The 12,228-nt window shown below is 39.7% G+C and overlaps 1 protein-coding gene across 1 annotated transcript; it reads left to right on the forward strand.

The window, feature by feature from the left end:
• Window positions 1–550: 550 nt before the first annotated feature.
• On the forward strand, window positions 551–11,643 carry LRRC34 (leucine rich repeat containing 34; the record flags this gene model as incomplete). Its single annotated transcript, XM_081329908.1, has 10 exons — window positions 551–666; window positions 2,498–2,619; window positions 3,133–3,197; window positions 4,167–4,250; window positions 5,452–5,580; window positions 5,766–5,861; window positions 6,381–6,535; window positions 8,194–8,349; window positions 9,384–9,510; window positions 11,440–11,643. 10 exons carry the CDS (start codon window positions 551–553, stop codon window positions 11,641–11,643), a joined length of 1,254 nt encoding a protein of 417 aa, XP_081186034.1.
• Window positions 11,644–12,228: the final 585 nt, after the last annotated feature.

Consider the following 12,228-nt stretch of genomic DNA (forward strand, 5'->3'; position numbering starts at 1 on the left):
TGCAACCACCTGACAAGTGAAGCCAATGGGGAGGTCAGATTCACATAACAACATGTTACTGACTTTAGCAACTGCTGTGCGTTACTTAACAACGGTGGCAAGAAAGGTGGTAAAATGGGGCACTTCTCCCTTAACAATTCTCGTTTAGCAACAGAAATTTTGGGCTCAATTGTTATGTAAGTTGAGTACTCCCATTTACTTCTTTCCAGGTGATCGTGTAGAAAAATGTTTCAAATTTGGTAAGATTAAGACATGTGGGACTTTAAATTCCCAGAATTCCCCAGCCAGCGATTGATGTCCACATATTTTCATGTTACCAAGTTTGAGAAATTTAACTTCCTGGATGGTGGGCTCCGGATTGGTCTCTAGAGGCCAAATGTATGCTGCTGCTAGTTCCTTCCAATTTGCGGGAAGATTCTGTAAACATTCCCAGAATCAGCTGAGGGTTTCTTGTGAGTCCTCTCTACATGATGGTGATGCTTTTTTTTCATAGATGCTATAGAGCCGGTGACGTTTTTTCCCCTCATCTTCCCTTCCATTTTAGACCAGCATGCTAGCATGCATGAGCCTGGATCAACAATATTCTGAAGCCTGCAGAGAACTAAAGCAGCCTGTGAACCTGTTTATAAAATGCATTCTCCGAGAAGTGAAACTCCATGATGAAGCGTAAGGCAACCTAGTAAAACTAAGCCAATAACTCATTAAATATTCCTGGCAGGTTTTCGAAAGCTATGATTTGGCAGCAGGAAAAGCTGGATTCTGCAAGCTTCAGTACTGATACAAAGTACAGTTAGTCCTTGCTTAATGACTAGACCAGGGGTCTGCAACCTTGACAACTTTAAGACTTGTGGACTTCAGCTCCCAGAATTCTGAGAGCTAAAGTCCACAAGTCTTAAAGTTGTCAAGGTTGCAGACCCGTGGATTAGACACTTGGCAACTGTTCAGAGGGACTCACCTTGCCCAAAGGCGCTCATGATCTGGTTCCAAAGTTCTAAGAGCAACACCCTCTACACTCACATGACTGCATTCGGGGCATTTGCCTTTACAACGGGCTGCCATCTTCCACAGTCACCTGATGTAATCGATGGAATTTTTTTTGTTGCAAAAATCGCCCTAAGAATGCATTGACTCACTTAATGACCACCGTGTCCACTTAAAGATAGCTGCATTCCCTTTACAACTGCCACAGGAAAAGTTTTAAAATTGGGCCGATCACGTGGGTGCCTCGACTTATGATTGTCATGACTTAGAACCGTAATTTCGGCCTCCATAACGGTTCTAAGTTGAGGATTACCTGTATGCGGATGTGTCTCTATGTATTCATATTGTGGAATGAGGTAGCACCAGAGGAAGGTTAAGAAACTTTAGCATCCAGTTCCCAATGAAGATTTCTCAGATTTTCCCAAGTACTACTGGTGAGATTGTTGAGATCTTTATTCGGCATTGCTCCCAGAATTTATTGGCAAAGTCATAAGAAAATTGTGAGAGTCTGGAAATTGAAGGAGACGTGTAGAATTACTTTTTCCAATAACAGAATGCTGTAGTTCAGTGCAGAATTGCCTGCATGTTGCAAAGCACGCAATTGGCTTGGAATTACAGCGTTGGACCTTTGAGGTTGTATGCATGGCTCAGCTGAACAGCTCATTCTTCCTATGAAAAGGCTTAAGATACAGAAGGATCTTGACAGACTTGAACATTGGGCACTATCTAACGAAATGAAATTCAATGGCGAAAAAAGTAAGGTTCTACATGTTGGTAAGAAAAACCAAATGCACAGGTAAATAGTAGCAACTGTGAGAGGGATCTTGGGAGTCCACTAGTTGGAGTCCCTTCCAACTTTATTATATTGTTATTGTTATTACCGTTATTGTGATGATGATGATGATGATGATGATGATGATGATGATGATGATGATGATAAAAAAGAGCCAGAGGCGCCTTCGATATGAAATCTCTGCAGCCCAGCTGGGGATAATGCTGAACAAGTTATCCTTCAGTGGTAGAACTCAGGGTTTTCCTGCAGAGAATACGTGGTTCAATCTCTGCTCTTGTTAAGGATGGGTGAGAGGGGGACTCTGCCTAAAACCCACGGTGCACCTTGCCAAATGATTGATAATTCTGGGCTAGCTGAACTAATCCTGTGACACAATAGGACAGCTTTTCTGCCTTCTTGCCAAAGCAATAAAATTACTAAGATACTATGCGTGAAATACTGGGACAAGCTCCCTAAATGCTAAAAAGTATCTACTGCACTGGACAAGGGGAGATTGCATCATGATATCATTTAGCTTAGAGCAAATCAAGTGAGACTTGTAGATAGTTTTTAAAAATCTATGTACCTGGATGCATTTCAGATTATGAATATCTTTTTCCTCTCAAGGAAAGAGAAAGAGGACTCTCTGCAAATCCATGAAAAATATTTAAACCTCCCCTTTAATTAGTGTGAAATAAAATGAAAGAGCCGCAAGAAAAAGAGCTTCTATTTGTGTTATCACAGGTTGGCCAAAAGAATAACGGTTAAAATAGCTGGGAATAACCGCTTGGTACCTGTAGAGAAAGTGACCGATTCCGATTTTCAGATCCTTGCATCTGTCTTTATGAACAATGTGTTTCTTACAGGTATGTTTCCTTGTTTTAATTTAATACTTTAAAGAGGCGCCTCTAGAATCAGATGGTATAATTGAAGGAAGACTTGAAATTTAAATTCTTCTGTTTATTTCAAAGGTGGCTTTTATTTTAAGGGCAACTGGACATTCTGATTTTTCAGGTTCACAGAACTGAAAAAGATTCTCGGGTGTGAAGTGGAATGTCTGAAATAAAAATCAGAATATCCAGTTGCCTTTAAAATAAAAGCATCTTTGGGACCAGCCCTGACCTGGATGAATGAGAATCTCCATAGAGATTTCCCCGTTATGTCAAAAAAGCACAATCAGAGAGCGCAACCATTGTTAAATCCCACTTTCCATCCTGTGTGACATTCAGATTAGGTCTTGGAATAAGGCAAGACTAGGCTTCATGAATGAATGTTGCAGTTAGAGAAAGCCAATGGGGTGATGGGGTGATATTAAGGTGTTGTTACAAAAGAGATTACAACTACCATCTGTTCATTTCTGCATCCTATGGTTCTTTCAGGGCTGGACCTGAGATACAATCTCTTAACTGACGCTGGTGCAGTCAACATTGCCGCTTTCCTTCAGGTATCTATCAGAAATCCCTGCTCCTTGAAATTCTTGGGCTTGAATTGCATTTGCCCTACATGTCTGCTGCAATTTAAACTCTCAGTCTCTCCTTGGAGGGTGGAAATTCTAGAATTCATAAACCCAGCATCGCCACAGGGGGTTGTAGATGAGATTGGGCCAGCCTAGTTTAGGTAGTCCTCGATTTATTAGCACAATTGACTAGAATTTCTGTTGCTAAGCAGTATGGTTGCTAAATGAGTCGCGCCCAGGTTTGACACCTTCTTTGGCCGCGCTCATTAAGCAAATGACTGCATTTGTTAAGTGAATTGTGCAGTTGTGAAGTGACTCTGGCTTCCCCCATTGATTTTGCTTGTTGGAAGCCAGCTGGGAAGATTGCAAATGGTATCGCATGACTCTGGGATCTTGCAGTTGTCATAAGCACATGCTGCGAGCTGCCTGAATTTTGATCACATGAGGGTTGTAAATGCGAGGATTGACTGTATGTCACTTTACGTAAGTCAAATGCTGTTGAAAAAAAATCAAATGGTGGCTAAATGAATGGTAAGTGAAGGACCTACCTCTAATACTACTCTTGTGTTAAAGGAGAATTCCAGGAAATGGCTTGCAGGCCTTAGGTGGCTTATGTGAGTCCCCAAGCTATTTATCTCATTGAATGCTGCTATGTCATTTAGAGGTGTGGCATGGAGCTTGAATTAAATGGAGCGATCAACAGAGTAACCTACAGAGAGCTCAGATGTAACCTGGTTGCAGAAATCCTGCACAAATCTGTACCTGAGTTGGGAGATTGCCTGGAGCCATGTAACCGTTGAGTCCTAACTCTCAGCCAACATGTTGCAAGTGTTGGTCTACAGACGAAACTGGAATGTGCATTCATCATAAGGAAACCAATCTTTGGTGGGTGAGTGTGTGTGAAAGCGACCCATGGAAGACCACATTAGCAACACACTCCATGTCCTTGTGTTGTAGGATAATCGGACCCTGCTGTACCTCAATTTGATGTTTAATGACATTGGTATCGTTGGAGCAGAATTCATAGCTAAAGCAATGCATGTAAGTGGCTCAGTTTGAGAGAAAACCGTGTTAGCTTCCCATTTGGAGGAAGACACATTGAGATGTAAAGTCTTTGACTTGGTGGATTCAAACTAGACCAGGGGTAGGCAACCTCAGCTCTTTTATGACTCATGGACTTCAACTCCCAGAATTCCTGAGTCAGCTGACTCAGGAATTCTGGGAGTTGAAGTCCATGAGTCATAAAAGAGCCGTGGTTGCCTACCCCTGAACTAGACAGTCGGGGAGAAGAGTGGATTCAGTCTTGTTACAGTCTCTGTGCAGGAACAGTCCAGAGGTGGGGAAAAGGTGGGAAAAGGGCCATAGTTCCCCAACCCTACTTTAGGCAGAGGGAGACTATCACTCAAATGGCAGATGCTGAGTTCTTTCTTTGCTTAATTCTTTGCTAAAGGACAAAAAATGCAGAACTGAATCCAAATGAAAAATTATCACTAAGGACACAGGCCTTTCTGTTTCATTGCTTCAAGGAAGGCTGCTTCACACATGCAAGCACAGTTTATGTGCCACCCATTCTGCCATCAGGTGACTCTAGGTGGCTTAAAACACTGTAAAAAACAACAATATAAAGCATTAGCAGTAGTAACAGTATCACTGATTTGGAAGGGACCTTTGAGGTCTTCTAGTCCAACCTCCTACTGAAGCAGGAGACCCTATACCATTTCAGACCAATGGCTGTCCAGTCTCTCCTTTAAAACCTCCAGTGTTGGAGCACCCACAACTTCTGGAGGCAAGTCATTCCACTGATTACTTGCTTTTTTCCCGTCTTAACGGCAATTAAATGACTTTAGGAAAAAGCCTAAGTTTCCAAATATAGAGAACAATGTTTCTTAACCTTGACAAACATCCTTGAAGGATGTGTGGACCTCAACTGCCAGAATGCATGTTGGTTGAGGAATTCTCGGAATTGAAGTCCTCCACAGATCTTAAAATTGCAAATTAATTAAGATTGAAAAACCCTAATTTAGAATATCAGGGATAATACCAGTCTCTTCCTCGGCCTGACATCATCCAGGAAGGTGGGGCTAAAATATTTAAGCTGCCCTGTGGGAATTACAAACCTTAAAGTTGTAGCATATGCAAAAGTTTGGAAAATAGCCATGCGGGCAAGGGATTTTGGAAGGTGCCAGATGGAGAAAGACCAAATTAAACTGTTGCAAAGAAATAACTGAAGTTTTCCTTCTAGAGGAATGACACTCTGTGTTACTTAAGAATGACAGGCAACAAGATTGAAAATAAAGGAGGAATGTATTTTGCAGCTATGATGCAAATCAACAACACAATACAGAAGTTAGATTTTGCAGACTGTGACCTGGTAAGTAAGTTAAGACAAAATTATTTGAAAGACTTGTCAAAAAGAAAAACATAATTCAGCCATGTTTACAGTACAAAGCCATCAAAGATCTGCCATTAAGGTTTTGAACAGAATATAAAATGAATTTAATTGTTGACTGTGGAGCTGAGTTGGCTTTTTCTGGATTTGTTATTTTTTATTTTCAGGGTACGCAGAGCATGATAGCTTTGGCAACTGTTTTGAATCACAATGAGTCAATTAAAGCTATAAATCTCAACAGGCCAATTCTGTACAGTGAAGAAGTGAGTATGCTGGGCAGTTTTAGTAGCAATGACACATGGCCATGAAAACACCCCTAAAATTTAGTTGATTTCCCTCCCCCCAGGGAAGAATGGATGGTAACAATTATAAATATGGACAAAAATGTTAGGCAATGTCAAGTTTCCTTGCATTTTGACTCTACACTAGCCAAATCCAGATGAAACCTATTTTAACATATCTCCCCTCCTCACACTTGGAAGGCACCAGGTTGGGGTAGGCTGCTGTTAGGAGCTGCGATGGCGCAATGGTTAGAATGCAGTAATGCAGGCTAACTCTGCCAACTGCCAGAAGTTCGATCCTAATGGGCTCAAGATTCACTCAGCCTTCCATCCTTCTGAGGTTGGTAAAATGAGGACACAGATTGTAGGGGGAATATGCTGACTCTGTAAACCGCTTAGAGAGGGCTGTAAAGCCATGTGAAGCGCTATATAAGTCTAAGTGCTGTTGCTATTGCTACCTGGAATAGGTTCAAAATGTAATTTAATAATATGGAACTTCAGGAAGAAACCACTATCCACATAGCTTCCATGCTGAAAGTCAACTGCACCTTGGTGGAATTGCATTTATGTAAACATGGAATGAAGAATTTTGGGATTGAACGTCTGTGTGATGCCTTGTATGACAATAACACCCTCCGATATCTTGATCTCAGCTGGTAAGAGAGCCTTGAACAATGCACATTGCTTTGTTAGAATAGCATTAAAATAAAAACACTCGGGCCCATAGCAACTAGCTGTAATGTAGAATGTTTCTCTATAGATTTTCATATATTTCAGTTTGCTTTCTCACTTAATTTTCCATTTTTTCTTAATTCCTTTAGGGATTAAGGGCTGCATTTTAGCAACAGGGCTTCTTTTTGAATACTATTTGTAATTCTGAAAACTTTTGCCCTCTAGTTGTTTCTCATCCTCTTTCTCAAGCCTGCTGATATTCCCCCTTTGTAGGGAGGTACGAGAGAAACAATTGGACTTCTCTTGCATTTAACCCAGCTTCTCTAACTTAACAGGTTTTAGGTATGTTGAGATTTTTTGAATGTCCAATGTAGCATGTGGGTGCATACATTTCAAGAACTGTGATATTTGGGATATGATGGCAAATTCTACTGAAATGGATGCAATTAACACTTTGCAAAGTTCTGGTTTTCAACAGTACTAATTTTGAACAACTGTGCTAGAAAAGAAATATTAACATTGGGTAGTAGTTAAAGTTATGTTGTGGCTTTCAACTTTTATATCCAAATTTAGGTGCAGATGAAGGTTGTGATTTTGTATCCCATTTCCTAGGAATAAAGCCATCTAATGACAGTGGGATTCACTTTTGAGTAGAAATATACAATGAAATGGTTGGAAAAATCTAGGACAGGGGTAGGCAACCTCGGCTCTTTTATGAGTCATGGACTTCAACACCCAGAATTCCTGAGTCAGTTGATTCTAGGAGATTATCCATTTCCAGTGTTTTGGCGTGAACCTCAAGTCTCAGAACTCTGAAGTCAGCATGGGTAGTGGACGAAAGTTATGGGAGCTCAAGTCCATGTATACCACTGATCCATTCCAATCCTCTTCCTTCCACAGAACTCCACCATGAGAATAGATGACTGGTTTCTATTTAAACCCCTCCAATGAAGGAGGAACCACTAATTCCTGAAGTTTCATTCTTGAGCAGCTCTGACCTTTAAGAAATTCTTCCTAATATCCAATAGAACTCTACTACTTTGTAACTTAAACTTATTCTTACCCTGGCTTGTGATGTAATGGTGGACAATTCTGCCTCATCTTCATGACAGTCCATCAGATGCTTAAAAACAGTTATCATGTCTTCTTATAGTTTTCCATTTTCCAAACCATACCCACAATCACTTCTTAAAAGACTTTTTCTCTCCAGGCCTTCTAACATCTTGGTTGTTTTCGAGACATACTGCAGTATCTCAGTGTTATTCCTAAAAGATGGTGCCCAGAGTTGGCACGATGTTTGAGGTGTAGTCCTAGAGAAGACCTAAAGAAATCAGTGGAACTTAAATCATATAACTCGGCATGTTCATAAATAAATACACATGCACTTGATAGCTTTCCCAGCCTTTCTGAACAATTTGCAGGAAAGGAGGGCAATTCTATAATACAACATGGCATTAAAGCATTAATTGCCAATATGTATTATTTAGGAAACAACTATGCATATTTTTTCTGTAATGCCCTCTCACTGTTGATTGTGTAAGAGTACATTATGGTATTAACCTTTGTGGACTGCAATACAATTCCTCCTCTGGAACACAATTCATTCTTTTAAAATGAATATTTTATGTTTATCTCTTTTCAGTAACAAAATTAGCCGAGATGGTATGAAGTTTCTAGGACGGCTATTAAAACAAAACAGCACACTTGAGATTGTAGATCTTAATTTTAACAGGATAGAAGATGATGGTGCTTTCTACCTGAGTGACGCACTTGCTACACATAATCGGACCCTCCAAGCGTTAGTATACAAAAACTTTTATTCCAGAGTATTGAAAACTGCAGGTCTGAAACAAATAAAAAAAAATATATGGAAAAATCGTTCCATTATTGGAAGCACAACAGCTACACTTAGAATGCTCTACTAAAATGTTTTAACATCAAAAAAAATCAGCATATTTGCCTATTGTGTTCATTGTTTGCTATGGATTTTTTTTAAAGGTCCTAAAAATCATGCCCATAACCAATTTTATGAAGATTGGGTTTAGATAAGTACTTGGCATGGCAAAATATCTGTCTACTTTTGTGATCCTAGGATGAGAAATTAAGTGGGTTGTTTCAAGTTTCTTCCAACAAAATTGAACAAAATTAAACTTCAATGAAAATTGAACCCATCTGAATCTGCGTGACTACTGCTAGTGGATCAGCTTAAGTCTCCTGGTGCCAAAATCTTTCCCAGCTTATTTCATTTGCCTGTAATCACTCTTCAGTGTGCTGATACCTGGGTCTGTGATGTAGCTTTTCGTATGTCCATTTAGGTCATGGTTTTTTTTAGCCATGGTTTGCTGAAAGTCATAGTGGTCTAGTTCATCCATAACTCTAAGATAGGGTTCTTCAAACTTGGTCCTTTTATGACTTGTGGACTTCAACTTCCAGAATTCCCTAGCCAGCATGCCTAGCTGACGAATTCTGGGAGTTGAAGTCCACAAGTCATAAAAGGGCCAAGTTTGAAGACCCCTGCTCCAAGATATCAGAACATAGGTAGGAAGCCCTCAGGAAAATGGAAAGTAACATTTTCCAGGTGGTTCCTAATCATCAAACAAAGGAGAAATTAGCATCAAGAGGTGGATTAACATAAACTCTTGTCATGTGTAAAAAGGGATAGAAAACAAGATGGGACTTTGTGGTTCTGGATAATGGTAGAAGATGTGTTTAAAGGTGGAGAACAAAGTTGCACCTAATATACAGATATTTTCTCATGAAGTTTGGAAAAAGGCCAAGGCTGGTCAACTTTGCTCCAAAACTTTTGTTTTCTGATTTATATCCTTTTCTTAGGCTAGCAGTGACGTACAACAACATATCTGGACCAGGATTGGTGGCACTTGCAGATGCCATGAAAACAAACCCTGTCCTTTCGTACATCTACATCTGGGGAAACAAATTTGATGAAGCTGCTTGTGTGGTATGCCTTTCTGCTGACAGGTTTCTGCAGATAGAATGAACTAGTTGTCCTTCGTAACAGTCATCTTCATCGCTTGTAAAGCAATTCCATCTGCCAGCCCCTTGCAGAGAAAGAATGGTGTTGCCACCTGTTACTTAAGGCCAGACATCTTGTCCTCCTTTCTGTTGACAACTGACATTTGGGCAATAGATTGGGTTCACACATTGCATAAGCCCAGGTTGTGCTTCGTTAGGTGAAGGAGCTGTCTGAACACAGCCATTGAGGCTTTCTCAATGTGCATTTCAGTCCAAGCAGCCCCATGGGAAGAGCGGTTTACAACTTTTAAATGACATTTGCTAACCTCAGTGTTTCCCACTTTTTTATATTATTAAAGAAACTCATTTAAGTCAGTTTATTTAATAATATGAAAAAATGGGAAATTAAACAACCAAGCCAGCAATTGTCATTTAAATAACTGAGTGATGAAACATAGATTGTTTCTCTTCGTATGTATATATGGTGGCCCTCTTTTCTTTTTCTCCTCGTTGCATATAATGCAAATATTTTTAAATAAGAGGCTTATAATAAAATATTGCTTAATGGGTGTATCCCACCATTCTAACCCTGTTTTTATAATCTTGCTCAGGGGGAGAATCTCTACTCACCTGATATGAAACCTATTTTTTTTTAAAAAAAACTTTTTGAACTCTTGCACTGAAATGTATCCCAACATATGACAACCTGATATATTTTCTGGCAATCATCTTCCTTTCATACCTGTCTTCTCCTTTCTCTTCTTCCTTTATCTCTAGTCTGCCAAAATATGGATGGTGTAATGCACCCAGTAGGGATTATCTTTTGCATTTTGTTCTATTATTCCATCTATTTCCAACCAGTGAATTATTATTGTCAATTAGTAAGATAATCATTATCTTTTTTTAAGGAAAGGGCAGCCAGGATTGCAAGTGAGTGAGGTTGGTGTAGATCTGGCTTCAGTGCAGAGAAAACAGCACAACATCTCCACTTACTCACTGATTCTTTCTGCAATGTCCATTTGTCCTGGGTTGGAAAAGCATCTGAGGTGATGGTCTTGATTTGAGATGACCAGGCAGACACGGTGTGAAAGAATGGTTCAGTTCCCCACGACTAGCAGGCCTTCCGAGTAGGAAACCAAAGCCATGCAGGCCAAAACTACTTTTAAGTTTATGTATAACAAAACTTTGCAAGTCTGAATGCGCTTCTTCCCTCCTTATCTTTGTGAGAATTAAGGAGGGTCAACCTGACGTTTTCTCAGGTTACAGTTCTTCCCTGGACTCAAGCTACTTGATCACCAATGATACAAAAAAGACGTTGAGACCCTAGATATGAATATAGAGCAGAACAAAGTTTAGGGGCTGGAGGCTAAACAGTAGGATGAATGGTTGAGAGAACTGGGTATGTCTAGTCAGAGAGGACTAGAGGTGACATGATGACTATCTTTCAAAACTTGAGGGGCTGTCACAGAGATGAAGAGTTTGAATGATTCTTCCAAAGAGTCTGAGAGCAGGACAAGAAGTAACAAGTGGAAGATCATTGAAGAAAAATCTAACCTAGAACTAAAGAGAAATTAAGGCTTACCTCCAAAAGTTGTGGGTGCTCCATTAGTGAAGATTTTCAAGAGACTGGACAACCGTGTGTCTGGAATGGTACAGTCTCCTGCTTGAGTAGGAGGTTGGACTAGAAGACCTCCAAGGTCCCTTCCGACCTATTATGTTAGTATATTCTACTTTCATTTGACTGCTGTTTTTGTGGCAGTCTTCCGCTTGTCCCTTAAGATTTCTCTTTCTACCCACTACATCCACATGTTTCGTGGCCATACTGTATGTTGCATTCTTCATTTTATTTTCTTACTGAAAGTATTCCTGTGCCACTTTGGCAAAAGCGGCCAACTTCATATACTGTGTTTTTCAGGCATTTGCAGAATTGCTTCAAAGTGGCCGTTTGAAGCCAACCGGAACAGATGTTGAGCCATATGAAGTGGATGGACGTATATATCTTGCTGAAGTCTCCCATGGCCTTAAGCGGCATTACTACTGGACACCAAGTTATGGAGAACCAGATAACAAAGATGAAAATGCATCTTTAGCAATAAATCCTGTTACAGAACATTTATGAATATAATCGTGTCCCCCACTCACCCACCCCGCTTTCAGGAGTGTTTTCATATGTGTGCCTTGCATTAACACACGTGAGCACTTTTTCAGGTGTTTGTAGCATAATCACAACAATCAATGTTGGGAATTTGGATTTATTTCAATAGTTGCATCTCAATCCAGCAATAGCTAATCTGCTTGAAAGCATTTATTCTGTAGCTTTTGTATTTGTGTGTATGTTGTAATTATTATAAATATGGTTTTTATATGATTTAAACTCTCAAGTGGATTTCTTGGACATAAATCCAGCTGGGTGAATAGCGCATGTGTAATATTCCAATGTTAAAATCTTTAGGATATTTCAATAAATTACATTAACATACTTGTAAGTTAATGCATTTTATTAAAAGTGAGAAGAGAAACAATGCAGGTTGTAATTTTGCTTTCTGCACTGGTGTGAATTTTTTATCATAACTACTAAAGAACTTGATAATACATCTCGGATTATTACATTCTGAATAAGAACACCAGTCATTTCAGAATCAGTTGCTGAAATGATAAAATATGATAGTCTGTTTCAGTTTGAAAAACATGGTCTGTTCCCCTG

Source organism: Vipera berus (assembly GCF_964194415.1).
Source record: "Vipera berus genome assembly, chromosome: 5".
In the NCBI taxonomy this organism is placed as follows: Eukaryota; Metazoa; Chordata; class Lepidosauria; order Squamata; family Viperidae; genus Vipera; species Vipera berus.